The 18611-nt window shown below is 36.6% G+C and overlaps 1 protein-coding gene and 1 pseudogene across 1 annotated transcript; both read right to left on the bottom strand.

Moving 5' to 3' along the window:
* Positions 1–74: 74 nt before the first annotated feature.
* On the bottom strand, positions 75–1881 carry LOC110701834 (annotated as a pseudogene).
* A 5293-nt stretch (positions 1882–7174) lies between these two features.
* Positions 7175–12199, bottom strand: LOC110701776 (signal recognition particle 54 kDa protein, chloroplastic-like). The gene is made up of 11 exons (XM_021879405.1): positions 12115–12199; positions 11723–11790; positions 11539–11618; positions 10414–10556; positions 9572–9639; positions 9414–9483; positions 8994–9055; positions 7893–8072; positions 7699–7801; positions 7456–7512; positions 7175–7203 (listed from the first exon to the last, which is right to left on the bottom strand). Exons 1-11 carry the CDS (start codon positions 12197–12199, stop codon positions 7175–7177), a joined length of 945 nt encoding a protein of 314 aa, XP_021735097.1.
* Between the last annotated feature and the right edge of the window lie 6412 nt (positions 12200–18611).

Raw genomic sequence — 18611 nt, 5'->3', positions numbered from 1 at the left:
TAAAATAGTTTATACTTATTAAAAACATACCAAACTCAAAGAAAATTGTTAGTCAATGTTTTAACTATCATCTATATTATTGATAAATAATTGTCAATTCCTAATCATTACATATAACTATATTAGTACAATCAATTATCAAATAAACTACCCACAAATTTAGTATTAGAGCCTAGTAATAGATGTATTCAATACCATAAAATTATAGCACCCCAAAATTTTCCCTCAGGTCAATCTACTAATTGCCATTTGAAGTGCATTATTGACAGCTATAGTGAATGCATCTTCAAATTTCTCTAACTTTGCATTTGAATTTGCATTTGCATAAACTAATCTAGGCATCAATTCATTGATAATATACTTCCTCATCTCTTGCCTTTGTTTAAGAGGTATGTTCACAAGCTTCTCCACCACATTCACCTCCGACGATTTCACCTCTTCTTGGTCTATAAACACCGAGTACTTGCTATGATCTTCGGGTAAATGCCATGGATATTGGTAATGCGCGGTAAATGGATCAAAGACAACCGGAATGCAGCCAGCAATAAGTGAATCAAACACCGATTTTCTTGTAGGACTATCTCCATCAGGCTGAAGGCAAAACTCTGACTCCATGAAGAGTTTTACAACAGGTGCAGATTCAACACATAACTTTTCTCCACAATTGAGAAATTTGCACACTCCAAAGGCAGATGTGCATTGTTTGATGAGGCTTGACCTTATGCTGGTTGGATCCTTGCGAGGAGCCCCTGCAAAGCTAACTAAGTATTTTCGCGGTACCTCCCTAATCTTCTCTTGCCATGCTATTATCTCTTTGTCCGAGCTAGGGTAGAAGTAACTCGGGTAAGGGACACCCACATCATTCATATGCCATGGATGCCGTTCAATTATTAGCTTGATTGGGTTTTGGAGCTCGTCGAGCTCCAACAAAGGTGTCCCCCAATGTAGGTACTCGGATCTTCGAAGATCCCAAGAGTTTTTCCCTAAGACAAACAGATGATCCAACCCAAAATGTCTCTTCCACATCTTCTGCTCCTTAAGCCATTCAACAATATCATTAGAGTGCATAAAATCGCGCTTGTACACCTTGACTCTCGTTACTTGGGACTTTCACCGGACTAAAATGAGACCATAACATATCTTATGCACCATAAAATGGCACATAAAAAAGTTTTGCCTCCTCTGCTTTCTCAACTCTACAAGGATGTCTAAGTATACGTCTATGAAATATTGGCTCTAACGAAAATTGGTGAGTGTTATACCATCCGTTCCCTAACTCGAGTATAGGTTCTCCCATTGCATCATTCTCAAAGTATTTACAAAAATCCAACCACGGCATAATCTCATTACACTTTGCTACCAAATCCTTGTTAAACTTCGGAGGCAGAGCATACACATATATCCCTCGTCCCTCACAATTATCCGAGGGCGGCCTTGGCTTCGCAATGTAGGATCGTAGGATTGCTAACTGAGCTTCCACAACCTTCCTAGAATTTACTCTATCCATGGCCTTTTCCTTGTCCACATCCTTTCGTAGATCAAGATTCGTAAATTGAGAGAATTCGGCCTTGCTAACATTGGTACTACCTCCTTCGATATATGAAATCGTTGATGTGGTGTTATAAACAGGGATATCATAGTTGGTAGACTGATCCCAGCAGAAAGGCAATAACGACTGCTAAGTTTCCTAGACGTTACGCAAACATGTGTAATTGAGCTAGAGATAATGACAGTGGAAGAAGACCATATAAACATGAGAAAAAGACTTTAAAGAAAAACAGCAAAAAATTTCTTGATAAATTTGAACATACATGAGTCAAGTCGGAGGCCTCGATCATCAACCTCGTATAATTGTTTTTTCTTAACATTTGAGACTGTCATCAGAGCCGTTTCTGATATTTTAGAGGATAATATAATCTACAAATTTTACCTTTTAATTTTATATGAAAATGGAAGGAAAAAGAAAAGAAATGAATAATTTCTATTTCCTTCTAGTTAGTTAAATTATTGACATCTTACTATTTTATCGGAAAGTTGTGTTTTAATTTTTATTATGAGTCACATATATTAGGATCTAGTTTTTCCTTTCAATTTATACAATTGATCATCTTCATTTTTAAGTAATATAGTGAATCTGTATGGAACTACTCAACACCATTACACCAACGCACAAGCCTAATTTGGTTAACTGAACATATGGCAAATTGATCGCGGATTACGTATTACTCCGCAGTAATTTTAGTGTCCTTATTTTTCAAAAAAAGAAAAAAAAAATATTGTACAAAAGAAATAGGACTATTATTGGAGGATATATTTTGGGAAATTATTAGGATATATTTAGTTTCTATAATGCCTAGCATATTATCTTTTTGGGATCTTTTGATTATTTCCTAATTCTATCGGGTTAGGGAAACAATGTATTATTTATTGGCTATGGCCATCAACATTGTAATTCAAGCAATTGAGATTATTCAATTTAACATATTCTCTCTAATTTAGCATGGTATCAAGAGCAGGTTGAAATTTTTTATTTTTTTTTTCCAACAATGGTCGGAGACACGTCTCCATTATTGTCACTTCTTTCTCTCGAAATTACAACCAATAAACCGTTTTCTTTTAGGTTGCAAGGTCAACCTACAAATTTTTTAACTTCTACCCAACTCAAAGCTACCAATTTCAATGATAAATCTGATAAAAGTTGCAACAAAAGCTGCCATGTGGTGGCCAATTGTGGTTTTCATGCAATCCCTCCACTACAAACTCATTATAATACCATATACATGGCTGAGCACCATCCAGACCCACGTAATTGGGTTCGTGCTAATGCCGTTTCAAGTGCTACAGTTGAGACAATAACAGGATTGTTCGGCAATATTCATGTGCCCGACAATTATTTGAAAGGAAAATTGATGTTACCTCTTGGATCATTGACACAGGGGCAACTCATCATGTAACCGGAGACAAATCTTGGTTGTTCGATACGCAGAGTTTTGAGTGTCCTGTTGGTCTTCCCAATGGTGACACCGTATTGGCTTCTTTAATTGGTTCTGTTCGTTTGTCGGACAAGCTCACCCTAACCGGGGTTCTTTATGTTCCTAATTTGAGTTGTAATTTGGTTTCTGTGTCCCAAATTACAGATGAGCTTAATTGTACTGTTCAATTTAACTCTTATATGTGTGTTGTACAGGATCAAACAAAGGAGTTGATTGGAACGGGAACTAGGAGAGACGGACTATATTATTTTAGCAATTCAGATTCGGTGAATCATGTTGATGTGGGTGAAGCAAGGTCGACCTTGGAGTTGTGGCACCGTCGAATGGGTCATCCCTCTGAAAAAGTGGTTAAGTTACTTCCTCATGTCAATGGAAATAAACATAATCTTGATAAAGGGTGTGAGGTATGTATGCGTGCTAAACATCCTAGAGATAAATTTCCTTTAAGTGATGGTAGAGCTTCTAGGATTTTTGAGAAAATACATTGTGATTTGTGGGGTCCGTATCGACATGTCTCGTCGTGCGGAGCTCGTTATTTCTTGACTATTGTTGATGATTATTCCCGAGCTATTTGGATTTATTTGTTGGTTGATAAAACTGAGGTTTTTAGAATTTTTTAGCGTTTGTTGCAATAGTTGATAGACAGTTTTCTCAAACCATTAAAGTTGTGCAAAGTGATAATGGTACGGAATTTAATTGCTTGCGTGATTATTTTAGTGCTACCGGTATTATTTTTCAAACCTCTTGTGTGGGGACTCCACAGCAAAATGGGAGGGTTGAGAGAAAACATAAACACATTCTTGAAGTTGGGAGAGCTCTGAGGTTTCAAGCCAAATTGCCTATTTATTTTTGGGGGGAGTGTGTCCTTACCGCTGCTCATCTAATTAATCGTACACCCACTCCCTTGTTGCAAAATAAAACACCTTTTAAAATTTTGTTCAATAAATCACCCTCGTTTGATGCAATACGTACATTTGGATGTCTTTGTTTTGCTCATAATCAGAAAACAAATGGGGACAAATTTGCAAGTCGGAGTAGGAAATGTGTTTTTGTGGGATATCCCTTTGGGAAGAAAGGATGGAGATTGTATGATCTTGAGTCGAAAGTCTTTTTTGTGTCTCGTGATGTGAAGTTTGTTGAGGAAGTGTTTCCTTTTGGTAACTCGGATGATGTTAACATCGATGCAAATCTCTGTGATACGGGTGAAGATATACATGTTGATTTTGATGAATTTGAATTGGGGTATGTTGAGAATGAAAGCCTTGAAAGTGAGGCCATGAATGCTACGTTGGAAAGAGAGGAACCAGCCCACTCCGCAACCACCCCGCGGCATATTGCTACAGACCGCAGGGGGGCTGCGAAGTCCTCTGCTCCACCAACTGCCACAAACCAGCAGCAGCAGGCAGAGGCGACCCTTCCTAGCCATCACAACAGGCAGATTCTGCCCCTGCCCAGCCATCACAGCAAGCAGAATCTGCCTCTGCCCAGCTAACATAGCAGCAGGCAGATTCTGTCCCTGTACATATTTTATAAAATATATATATTTTATAAAATATATGCTTAGTATATATTTTATGCCTAACATATTATCTTTTTGGGATCTTTTGATTATTTCCTAATTCTATCGGGTTAGGGAAACAATGTATTATTTATTGGCTATGGCCATCATCATTGTAATTCAAGCAATTGAGATTATTCAATTTAACATATTCTCTCTAATTTAGCAACTATTTTGCAAGGGCAATTTAAAAAAAGTACCGATCAAAGTTAGGCCAGGTTTGCATCTCATAACCAGCCTTGAGTTTCTTAAAGGACTTAGCTTGCATATCCGGGTCAAGTACACTTACGAGAGAATGAATCTGGCGGTAAGACCCTTCTCCTTACCTTAAAAAAAAAATATAAACCCTAGTGTATTTTTCTATCCCTATAACTCTAAATAAATCAACCCTATTTTCTATCCCTTAAGGCTAAAAGTATAAAACCCTATTGTATTTTTCTATCTCTTAAGACTAAAACCTCTATATGTCTGTCAATCTCTCATAAACCAAAAGCCAAAGCTTGGTTCTTCGATCCAAATAATCAACGTCAGTCGTGACTGTTCATTTGCATATACATCGATAAATCGGTAAATTTTTTTTTAATCCAATTGATTTTGTTAATAGTTTTTCATCTTCTTCTCTAATAAATTCAATAACTTGCTTGTAAGTTGTAACATTAAAGAGAGGTAATGAAGGACAACAATTCATTAGAAAAAAGGAATGTAAATTTGGTACATTGATTAATTGATGTAATTTCAATTTACAATGTAGATTTTCTAATTTTTATTTTTATTATTATACAGTTTTTGAAACTTCACTTTTGAAATTGTATTCGTGTGTGAGATGTTTTTTTTAATTTTTTTAATTTTTATTCTAAGGTTTTTGTTTAATCAAGTCCAATCTCGAAATTTGACTTCCGTTTAATTGAACTAATCAAATTGTGCTTATTCTTTATTGAATGCAGTACTCTGTATAAAGATGTCTCATACACTAGGTGGACAAGGCCAAGCAGCACTCATTCTGAAGAAAAGGTAACTCTTTAATTTATATACTGGTACCCGTTTTTGATTTTAGACTCGTACGATGTCTCGGGTTATTAATCGACTAAAATTTATGTAGAATGGAAAGACAGAGCAAGAAATCACCTGGACTTTCAATCGAAATTACATATGATTTTCCGGAATCTCTTATAATCGAGATTTTATCCTGGTTGCCAGTAAAAACATTACTACAGTTTAAGAGTGTTTGCAAATCCTGGTATGATATTATCAAAAGTGGCCATTTCATATCCAAGCATCTACAAAACTACTACAATCACAGCGATGATTTTCGCAACTTTTACATTGCTCAATGTAATGTTGGAAGTCAATTTGGTGAACTTGGGAATTTTGAGATGTTCGTTGATTGTGATATAAAGAGAGTTTTAACATGCGATAATTTAGAAACACCCATCTATAATACGTTTTTTTTTTTTTTTTTTTTGAAAACTCTATAATACGTTTATTGTTGGTCCGTGTAATGGTATATTTTACCTATGGTGTTGGTATGACTGTATGAGGGTGATAAGGGACGCTATTTATGGAATCCGGCACTGAACGACTTAAAATTGTTGCCTCCTCTAGTTATGAATCCTAATCATCCATCCCATGTAGCATTTAGCAGTGAGTCGTTTGGATTTGGATACGACCCCTTTACTAAGGATTACAAGGTTATTGTTATCATGAGTTTTAGGGATACAACGAAAGATTATTTTGATATTGACGAGCTATATGATACCCCTTTGTCCGTCTTCATATACTCATTGCGAAATGATTCGTGGAGATACTGGGGAGATTTGTCTAAGTATTACAATTTGAAGAATTATTGGTGTTACATTTTCGTGAATAGAAACTTGTACTGGCTAGGGTCTGATCAATATTATGCTTGGAACTCTGTCATCTCTTTCGATTTGGGTTATGACTTATGAGACTTGTCGAGAGATGTCATTACCCGAGATTGACAAGTCGAATGATGAAAGACTTGGACTTGCAGTGTTGCACGATTCCATTGCTCTTGTTGTTCAATGTCGTCAAGAGGGTTTTACAATTTGGACACTAAATGAAGGAGGTTGTTGGAACAAGAAGTACACTGCAAAATTTGAGTTTGATATATATGGGCCTTTTGGTCATTGGAACAACAAGGTTTTGTTTTCTGTTTCGGGTGGTAAAGCGTTATATGACCCTGAAACACAAGAATGGCAGCCGATTCCTTATCCCAGAAATCAAAATCAGTGTTGGGCTGTTTCTTCTTATAAAGAAAGTCTTGTTTCAGTTAATTCAGGTAGTATTTAATTTCATAATGGTAGTTTCTATACATAGCAATATTTTTATTTTGTAGGTTATGATTTTGATGGTTACAATATAATTTTGAGTGAGTACAAGATTTATTTATTTTTTTATTTTTTTTATTTTTTTTTTTTTTTTTTGTTTTGATAAAGATGTCATGTATGTAATTTTTGTTGGTTATTTTGTTATGGTATCAAAAAAGATTATTCATCAAGCAAATGTTGCTCATCACCACTATTTATGAATTATAATAGTACCAAGATTAACAATCACCACAAATGAATTATAATCACACTAGTTAGACCCTAAATTCCAAATCCTAAATTTCCATTGCTGATACAACACTATCTAAACCAAAGATCAAACTTCCATTTGAAGGAGTATTGCAAGATAAACTTCAAACCCAATCACCCAAATCAAAATACAAGTGAAATGAAAGAAAAGTATACCAGAGAATAGCCTCCTATTCCTAGTTTGAGATTTAATGACACAGCTTGATGGATGGTGCCATAAATATTTCATATATAATATTGGACATAGATGTTGTATAGAATGAAAAGTAAAAAGAAGCTCTCTTCAGATAGAAGACTTTACACATACACTTCATAATCATCATACCAGTAATACCAATTTCCAGATTGAATGTGGTAACTAAAGCTGCATTTTCAAAACCAACCCACAAAAAAACAGAGAGATATGTAATTGGGAAACAACAACATAGTTATAGCTTCATTATCCTAGAAGAGACCTAGATAGGCTTAAAATTATCTTTGCCTTGATACAAATGAGTCATAAACTCAAAATGGAATACATAGATTAAACAAGCAACAAATAGTTCTATACCTGCAACTTCTTGACCAGTCACTGCATCTACAACCAACAAAACTTCTGTAGGATTTACTGCTCGTTTCACTTCTTTTAACTCATCCATCATTCCTTTGTCAATCTGCCAAAATTGAAGCTACAACTAAGTCTAATTTATGAACCCATCTATGTAATAGCAACTAGACCATTGGATTGGATTGATGCAACATCACCTGAAGTCTACCAGCGGTATCCACTATAACCACATCAATATTTTTCTTTTTGGCCTCAGCTAAACATTGCTTAGCTATATCTGAAGGATTTACATCAGTAACTGCTGTATAGACAAGCACATCCACGGATCCACCTGTCACAAGCTTGATGATAAACATGAGAGTGGATATACTCATATACTTCATTCATAGAGAGAAAGCACATCAAAGTTATCACCATCCTATGAATGTAGATGATTACATAAAATCAATTATTCATAAAATTCAAAGAAATAAATGATAAATTCTACAATTTTATAGAACCATTCAATAAAAGTAGATCAAAATGGCCTTAAGTTTTTTATCATCACCTGGGAAAGATTCCAAATATGTGACAAATTCAAGAACCAACCAACTTCTCCAGATTCAATCAATTTCTTATGAGAATGAGAAGCATGTTATTGCAAATTTCGTTCCTATCAATAATTAGCAGAAAGTATAAAGGTTTGTAAGGTAAGAGGTTGCTATTCAAAAGATGTATGGGTCCAAAAATGCATCTAATGAACCAATGTGAGTTTATGGTAACTAATAAAATAAATATTATTTACTCTTCTGGTTTGGTCCGACCATATCAGAGACGAAATTGCTTAATTCACCATATTGATTTCAATGCAAGTTTTCTCTTTGGACATTCAGTTGTTTTGCATTATGAGTTCACAATAAGACACTAAGAATAATGAACATTCAGAGTTGAATCTTTGATATCTCAAGCACAGGTTATTTGGAAACCAAAATGGGAAAAAAAATCTAAAATTCTGATACTCCTGAGTAACAGAGACAAGAGAACAACACATAATATAGGGAACTTTAGGTCATTACATGCTTTCCTAGAATTACAAGTTGGTCAAGTTGGCCATTACATGCTTTCCTAGAATTACAACTTTAGGTCATTACATGCTTTCATAGAATTACTTTAGGTCAATTGTTGTAAACATCTCCTGCAACCAGCATGCAACTCTTCCCCTAAATGTAAATCCTCATAATTTTTACACAATAGAGCAACAGGAGAATGTGTAACAACAAAATAGTTTGTAAGCTCAAGGAAAGAATTCATTTATGTACCAGCTTCTTAAGATAAAAGGCTAACTTGGCAGAAACAGTTGTCTTCCCAACTCCTTGTAATCCTGCCAATAGTATCACAGTAGGACCGGATTTTGAAAAAACAAGCTAGGATTGTGTAACTTAAACATCAAGCTAGGATTGTGTAACTTAAACATCAAGCTAGGATTGTGCACATTCTACAGCTACAATCTACCAATAATATGAAGGAACCAGAAAATTAAGCCTTTGATTTATTTTTTTTCTAGCCATTGAAAGTCTAATGCATGATGAAACTTCAGTACATAGTCAAATCAGGTCGATGCAGTGAGAAAGAAATAGGGGCTAGAGAAAAGGAAAAGATAAGTAAAAATAGGCTAATAAGTGGCTTCAGCAGATCATACTTTGACCAATTGTTGATCAGGTTTAACTCCTCGGATCAACCCAACTCCAACAGCTTGATCACTAAGACACTAACAGACTGAACAAACCTTCTTACTACTGGAAGGCTCACCTGTCATGACAAAAATCAAAATAAAATCATGTTATCCAGGATCCAGCATGATTTTAGTCAACAGCAACACAACTGACTACAAACTCACATCCGCTTCCAAAAGAGCTCTTCTGATATCTCGCATAGGTTCAGCAATGTTTTCTTTAGTCAGGACCTCTGTTGAAAAAGATGAAAAGAACATGGGTTATCATCTCTTTTCACACGAATGGTTCATATATATAAAAAGCACAAAAGGTATCCAAACAACACATATTATTAATACATCATCTATACTTGCATATAATAATTTGTCAGCAACGAACTGAAGAAAAGATTCTATATATTATCTGAAGATTCTGAACAATAGCACAGATTCTAAGAAGCTTTCCTGATCTAGTCTAGCAATAAAAAAGCTACCAATACTTATGCAAAATCATAAAACCAACATGGACCTTCTGCCTATATTTCAAGCCACCACGAGTCCCATGACGTGTCCCATGGCTACACAACACCACTTCACTTCCTCGATTTCTCCAACCAAAGCCAACATCCTTATGTCTTCATTTTTATGCTCGAACCATCTCCACATAAACCCAACAGACCTCTATACAAGATCTTAAAAATGCAACCTTTTGTAGGGCATTTTAAGGGAATTAATGTAATTACTACGTATGTTGAATACAATAAATCAACTTCAAAAACATCCCAAAATAATTTTCATATTGTCTTAAATTCTTAACATTCTCTGATTATAATTTATAAATACCAATATAATGAAAACAAAATGAAAAACAAAGCCAACAACCTTGCTAATAAAATCAAGCACGGAATACAATAAAACCACAAAATTCACCAAAAACAACACTACCCATATGATTTATACGAAACAATTTAAAATATATTTCCTCGGTTTATTTTTAGTTGCAACATTTTAACGAATAAATAAAATACCTTGGCCTCGGAGTTTGGACCAAGCAGCTTCTGTTGGGGGAAGAAGCATTGCCAGCTGAAAGCACTCCTCTTCTGTCTGCGATTCCATGACTTGCTCCGGGGAAAGACAGTCTAAAACCAGTTGGAAGTTCTCTGAACCAAGCCTATTAAAAAGCACAAACAATCTGATTATTCACCATCTTGAATAGATAATTAGCTGGACATGATCCTGAGATCGATTCTCATCCCCGCCCTTGTGTCTCTCTAAACACCAAAAAAAAATATACACATTTATCGGACCGGCTAAGAGAAATCTTATAAATAGTAGCGAAGGAAAACACTTGATAAATTTCTATTGCAACCTTTCTGTTGCTACTGCCCCCTGGTCTCAGTGCTGTACTAGACATGAGGATCATGTCCAAAAGTCCAACCACCATTTCTTTCGACAGGGAAATACAGCCGTTGTACTACGTATACAATTTTAGCAGGGCGATACAGCTAATTAATTTATTTTCTTACTAGAAGTGGATACTATGATGATATTTCCATTGGATTGTAAGTTGGAGGGTCTCCTTCCACCTCTTGATGGAATTTGATACAATTTCAGTATTACTCCGTACCAATGAAAAACTATACACAGCTTTTTAAATTAATTTCGGACTGTAGAGAACTTAGGCCCTAACAAGATCCATGAGCACCCAACAATGTTTTCAGAAATAACTTATGAGATGGACCGAGAAGGGATATTGAGCTCAGACATGCGAAAGAGTACAAGCATGTTTTTGTTTATCACATTTGAACCTTTTATACACAGCAGTAAGGCCTGCAAAATTGAAAAGCTAATGGAACTTTCTGCTTGAAAAAACCATATAGACACTGGATGATATGTAGCAAACTGCATTTTGCAAGTACTCAATAGTGTTATGTCAATCATTTCTCTAATCATTAGTTTTCCAAGGATAAATTAACTTCAGCCAGCTACTGTTTACACAAAAGTGACATATGATATACAAACACAAATTTGCTCTGAATTTTTACGAAAATTTCAACTCAGAAAGCTTAGGATGAGTATGATTAAAATACAATTTCTAATTACTTTTGATACCGCTCATAAAACCAACGTCACTACTGCATCATTTTGCTCACGGGTTCAAGAGCCTCGACGGTGACCACACTATTGCCTCGGATAACTCAGTAGAATAGAGAATGAACCAGTCAATCAACATCTAAAATCAAAATACATCAACAAAAAATAAGAATTCAAGGAAATTCTTAACTCACCAGCCTATTTCATTTTTCTCATTGTCGTTAATTTTCCAGTGTTATCAACCACAAGATTCATAAACTGATCAAATCCACAAATTGTGCCCACCACCATCCTGTTTGCATTCAGCTTGACTGCACAAGAGCCAATTTGTGTTATATAATTTCTATCACAGAATTCAGTCGCTCAAACATATAATAGAGTTAAGTAACAATTGTCAATTGTATGTGTTAGGGCCTATAATTAGTGTTTATATTGTATAGTTAACGGACCTATTTCTTGAGCCCTAATCTCTTGTATAAATACTCTACTCTACACTCTAATGAAACTACGGAAAATTATTTCGTGACATGGTATCGGAGCCAATCAAATTCTAATCCCTAAATTTCTACATTCTAATCACTAAATTTCTGAAATTTTAATCTAAATTTCTACTCTTAATTGCTACTCTACATTGCCGATTTGCTTAATTGCTACTCCAAATTGCTGAATTTCTGTATTCTCCTGCCGAAATTTCGACCCTAAAGTGCTGATTTTTTTCATTTTAATTCTACTCTACAATTCGATTTCTCAACAATGGTGAATGGTGGATTATCTTCTTCCTTCTTGTCTGCTGAATTGAAGCGTCATGCTAAGTCACAACTACATTGTACCCACTGCAATCGATCGGGACATGATTTTGACGGTTGTTTTCTCGTTCACGGCCTCCCCGATTGGTGGCTGGATAAGTATGGACACAAGGGGCGTTCATCTCCGGCTGCTGCAAATGTTCCGGCAGGTGTTACTGTTCCGGCGGGTGCTGCACCACACGTCACTGCTGCTGCCGTTCCTTCTCCCGCTGCACCTCTACCGCTTCTAATGTCGCACCCTTCACCAGGACGCGGGGATAGCCTGCGGCCGCTGCCACAACCCAGCAGTTTCTGCCAGGCCGCGGGGATATCCCGCGCTTCTTCCCTGCGGCCGCTGCTGCCACTTCGCCTACTGCTGCTACTTTTTCTACTCTACACTCTGCCAACATTACTCCTATTTTGACTTCTTCCTCTAATCAATCTGCCACCACTAATCCAATTGTGGGTGGGGTATTTGATGTTCCTTCCGATCGTATCACCAGTGATTCTTTTTCTCTATCTTGGATAATTGACACGGGTGCCTCTCATCATGTAATGGGTGACGAGTCTTCATTATTTGATACTCAATTTTACCATGCCCCGTTGGTCTTCCCGATGGTGCTCAAGCCTTTGCAACAAAGGAGGGTCGCGTTTTCTTGGCGGATGGAATTACTCTTGAGCACGTTCTCTTTGTTCCTAAATTAAATTGCAATTTGATTTCGGTATCTAAGTTGATTAATGATTCTAAGTACTTTGTCCGATTCACTAACTCTCTTTGTGCTATACAGGATCAATCCTCGGGGAGCTTAATTGGAGGCGGTGAACGGATAGATGGACTATATTATTTCCGGCGTCTCCCAAAAGTATGTGCACTCCCGGGTCCGGACATTTCTACATTTGAGTTGTGGCATCGTCGTTTGAGGCACCCATCGGAAAAAATCGTCAAATTGATTCCTGCTATTCGAGGTACTACTGGTACTAAGTGTTTACATAAAGCTTGTAAAATTTGTCCTCTTGCTAAACAAACCCGAGCCAGTTTTCCTGATAGTGATAGTCGTGCTAGTCGTATTCTTGAAATGATACATTGTGATTTGTGGGGACCATATAACACGGCTTCTACTTGCGGTGCTCATTATTTCTTGACGATTGTTGATGATTTTTCACGTGGTGTTTGGGTTTATTTATTGAATGACAAAACCGAAGTTTATTCTTCTTTTTGCTCTTTCTTTGCTATGGTTAAGTGTCAATTTGATGTCAATGTTAAGTGTGTGCGGAGTGACAATGGCACAGAATTTAAACCCATGCTCCCTTATTTTACTGAAAATGGCATTCTTTTCCAAACCTCTTGTGTTGGCACACCTCAACAAAATGGTCGTGTAGAGCATAAACACCAACATATATTGAATGTGAGTCGTGCTTTGATGTTTCAAGGCAATTTGCCGATTACTTTTTGGGGTGAGTGTGTCCTTGGGGCGGTTTATTTGATTAATCGTACTCCTTCTGCTTTGCTAGCTAATAAAACCCCATATGAAATTCTCTTTGACAAAGAACCCTATTTTGATGCTTTGAGGGTGTTTGGTTGTCTTTGTTTTGCTCATAACCAAAAGGCTAAGGGTGACAAATTTGCACCTAGGAGTAGGAAGTGTGTGTTTGTGGGTTATCCTCATGGCAAGAAGGGGTGGAAGTTGTATGATTTGGAAACCGGTGATATTTTTGTTTCCCGTGATGTTAAATTCCATGAGAATGAATTCCCGTTTGTGAAAGATGGTGATTCGGTTTCTTCTACTGTGGGTGCCGAGAGTGTGCCTAATGACTATGTTGGTGTTGATCACGATTTTCTTGATGATTTGGAATATGTATTAGAGGTTGGTGAGGGTTCTCTTGTGCCTGAAAACTCTTCACAACCTCGTGCTACTACTTCTACCCCCCACAGGTCACCTGAGGCTGCTGTTCATGACAACGACAGTCCCGTGGTGTCCCCTGCCCCCACTGCCGCCTCCTCGACCACTGGTACGGACAACCTTGATGTAGTTGTTCCGGACCCCTCTTCTACTTCTCCTATTGCGTTGGATCGTGCTCAACGTCCAAGGCAACCCCCAGGGTGGCACCGGGATTATGTCGCACACACTATATCTTTACCTAGTCCATCTATCTCGCAATGTTCATCGTCTACTCCATGCTCCTCAGGTACTCCTTACCCCTTAGCACATTTTGTGAATGGTGATAAATTTTCTGTGCAACACCGTATTTTTATTGCAGCAGTTGATACGATAGTTGAGCCTCGTAATTTCAAGGAGGCAATGCAAGATGAGGGGTGGAAAGCGGCTATGCAAACAGAAATTGATGCATTGCAAAAAAATGGCACATGGGTAATGGAAAATTTACCTCCGGGTAAGAAAGCTCTTGGGTGTCGATGGGTTTACAAAGTCAAACTTAATTCTGATGGCACACTCGAGAGATTGAAGGCTCGTCTTGTTATCTTTGGTAATCATCAGGTTGAGGGTATTGATTACAATGAGACTTTTGCTCCCGTTGCTAAAATGGTCAATGTTCGTGCTTTTCTTGCTGTCGCTGCTGCAAAGAATTGGGAATTGCATCAGATGGATGTCCATTATGCATTTCTTCATGGTGATCTTGATGAGGAAGTTTATATGAAGCTTCCCTCTAGGTTTCATGGCTCTCAACCTGGTATGGTGTGTCGTCTTCTGAAGTCGTTGTATGGTCTTCGACAAGCACCTCGTTGTTGGTATTCTAAATTGGCCGCCTCTCTGAAAAGGTACGGATTTGTGCAATCGTACTCTGACTATTCTCTTTTTACACTGCAATCTGGGTCTATACAACTTAGTGTTCTGGTGTATGTTGATGATTTGATAATTTCTGGTAATGATTCTTCTGCAATTTCAACATTCAAGTCATACTTGAGTGACTGTTTTCATATGAAAGATTTAGGTGTTTTGAAGTATTTTCTTGGTGTTGAGGTTGCTCGTAGTCCGGAAGGCATATTTTTATGTCAACGGAAATATACACTTGACATTATTGCAGAGTCTGGTTTGCTAGGTGCTCGTCTGGCAGGTACTCTTATTGAGCAGAATCATACTCTGGCAAAATCAGAGTCCTCTTTCTTTACTGATCCAGAGCAGTATCGACGGCTTGTGGGCCGCCTGATTTATTTGTCTTTTACTAGACCGGATTTGGCATACGCGGTGCATATTTTGTCTCAATTTATGCAACAACCGCGACAGGACCATTGGGAAGCGGCTCTTCGTACAGTGCGGTACTTGAAGGGATGTCCGGGTCAGGGAATCCTTTTGAGTTCGGATTGTGATTTACATATTACCGGTTGGTGTGATTCAGATTGGGCAGGTTGTCCCTTATCGCGCCGTTCTATCTCTGGCTGGTTGGTGTTCCTTGGTGCTTCTCCTATATCTTGGAAGAGATTCAGATTGGGCAGGTTGTCCCTTATCGCGCCGTTCTATCTCTGGCTGGTTGGTGTTCCTTGGTGCTTCTCCTATATCTTGGAAGACTAAGAAACAGGACACTGTGGCCAAGTCTTCTTCCGAGGCCGAATTTCGCTCAATGTCTAAAACCACTGATGAGTTGAAATGGTTAAAGGCCCTTCTTTTGAGTTTGGGTGTCTCTCATCCTCGTGCTATGAGTTTGTTTTGTGATAATCAATCTGCTTTGTATATTGCGAAGAATCCGGTTTTCCATGAGCGTACCAAGCACATTGAGGTTGATTGTTATTATCTTCGTGATGCGATTCAGGATGGTATCATTAGTCCGTCTTATGTGAAGACAACGGACCAATTAGCGGATATTTTCACCAAGGCTTTGAGTAAAAGTCAATTCATGTATTTACTTGGCAAGTTGGGCATTTGTGATTTGCATGCTCCAACTTGAGGGGGGGTGTTAGGGCCTATAATTAGTGTTTATATTGTATAGTTAACGGGCCTATTTCTTGAGCCCTAATCTCTTGTATAAATACTCTACTCTACACTCTAATGAAACTACGGAAAATTATTTCGTGACAGTATGAGCATGATTACCATTAGCAAACTTAATACCAGATATAAATAATTTCTAATAAAAATCAGTCCTTGGAAGATATATTGTAATGCCCCGTATTTTTATACGTATTTTATTTAAAATATGTATTTTATAAAGTATTTAAATAATTTTAATATTTTAATTATGGCATTTTAACTAATATTTTTATAAAAGGAAAGTTTATTTAATTTCTTTATTTATAAAAGTTGGGTTTTTATTTTAAGAAAGTTTAATTTTAACAAGTTTTATTAGGGAAGAGATTAGGAAAAACTAAAAGAGGAAAGTTTAGGGAAAAAGGGATTGGTTGAGAAGGGGTATAAATATCCCACTTATGAGGCAAATCAACTTTTCCCAAAGTGGAGAAAAACCCAAGGTAAACTTTTCTCTCTCTCCTCCTTATTTTTCTTTCTTTTTCTTTTCCCCTTTCCCTTTTTTTTCGACTGCCTGATTTTCCTTCCCCCCTCCACCGCTGCCATCCACCGGCAACAAGTGGCCGCCGCTGCCGGCAACCGGTGGCTGCCTTCTCTTTCCCCCTTTTTCGAGTGTATAAAAAAAACTTAGCTTTATTATTTTAATTTAATCTGTGCTTAAATCTAAGCGTAAATTATGAGTTTTGGGATTTGATTTTTGATGTTTGATTATAATTATTATGTCAATTAATTTTCAGATTTGATTTTAATTTTAAAAAGCCTCAATTTTTGAAACCCTAGGTTCTTGATTTATGAATTATTCAAGGGTTATGATGTATATTGGTTTAGATCTTTGTTTTAAGTGTTTTAAGGCTTAATTACAGCAAGTTTTAATTAAAATAAAGTGCTGGAATTTTATGTAGAACACTTAATATTATGTTTCTTGAAGGAATTTTAATTACCCATTAATTGAGACTTAATTATGGTGTTTTAAATATAATTTCAGCTTACTTTAATTAAATTATGAGGGGTTTTAAAATAGTATATATTGCTGGAAATTTGTTTAGAGTGGATTTTAATACTCTATTATGACTTTAATGTGTAGGAGACTTTGAAGTAAGCAATTTCTACTAGTCGTGGCGATTTTAAGATCGTACTCAAGGTACGTTCGCGTACTTAACATATTTTGATGATGTAGAATCATGCTAGGTTTGATTTCAATCAATTTCAAGTAGTGTCATGCTAAGGTTTATGTATGGAATTGTGAATTAATGGTGTTGTTGATTGAATTGTGAAGCATGAATTAATTGTGATGGTTTATGGATTGGAAAATTATATTTTGGGCATGTTGTGTTTGAACCACACTTTTATTTATGGCATGTTAGAATGCATGATTAATTAAACTACATGTTTAATTATGTTTGGAATATTGAAAAGGAATTTTATTATGGTTCAAATAATTTTTATTGATGCTTTAAGCATGAGGAATGAGCTATATAAGTGTCTATGTACACAAGGGATAAATTGTATGTTGGTGCCTTTGTGTACTTAAGGTGTTTTTAACACCGAGGGATATGATTTTTGGCGCTTTATGCGTTTAAGGTATCTTTGACACTGAGGTAGAATTAAAAAGGGTTCAACATTAAATAATATGTGATCACTAATTATTCAAGAATTAAATTGGTATGTTTGGTTGATTGAATAATTATTGTTGATTGATTTATTATGCTTTGAGAGTCATCACCAAGTCCATAACATGTAAATAACGTAAAGTGAAAGAGATTACGCACCAAAACTCTTGGAACATATATACCTTGAGTATGAACAATGGGGGGAGTTATGGGGTTTTATATTTAACCATAACTTCTAATGGAGTACAGGACGCTGTACATTCCTTTTTATTTATTATTATGCGCATAAATTCCGCCACCTTTGAGTGGTTTTGTCACTGGCACGGTTAGCTCCCGTGTCAGTTAACCTCAATTTATTTGGGGGAGGTATAGTTGGAAAACCCGTTCGATGCGTAATCAACGCTAAATGAATTATTTAGTATCTAGTTAAAGTGTCTTGTTGATTTTTGTGTGTGCTTGTAAACAGGTGCATTGAGGTAAGTGTGTGTTGATAGGTGAAAGCATATTAGTGTGTTTAATTACGCTTATGTACTCAGCTTTACTAATTGTGTGTGTGTTTGTGTGTTTGGCCATGTCTTTATCTTGGCCCTATGATGACCCATTTTTAATGGAGAGTAGTGGGGACAAGTAGAGATAAACTTTTCAGGTATTGAAGCATATTCATGACGAGGCATGAGTGAAGAGTGAATCATGCTAGTTTCCATTAGTTTACGATGTGTTTTATGCTTTATTTATTTATGACATATTCGGTGTGGACTAA

Source organism: Chenopodium quinoa, unplaced genomic scaffold (genome assembly GCF_001683475.1).
Source record: "Chenopodium quinoa cultivar QQ74 unplaced genomic scaffold, ASM168347v1, whole genome shotgun sequence".
Lineage (NCBI taxonomy): Eukaryota > Viridiplantae > Streptophyta > Magnoliopsida > Caryophyllales > Amaranthaceae > Chenopodium > Chenopodium quinoa.
Note: the sequence above shows the minus strand (reverse complement) of the source record. Positions and strands in the feature narration are given on the sequence as shown.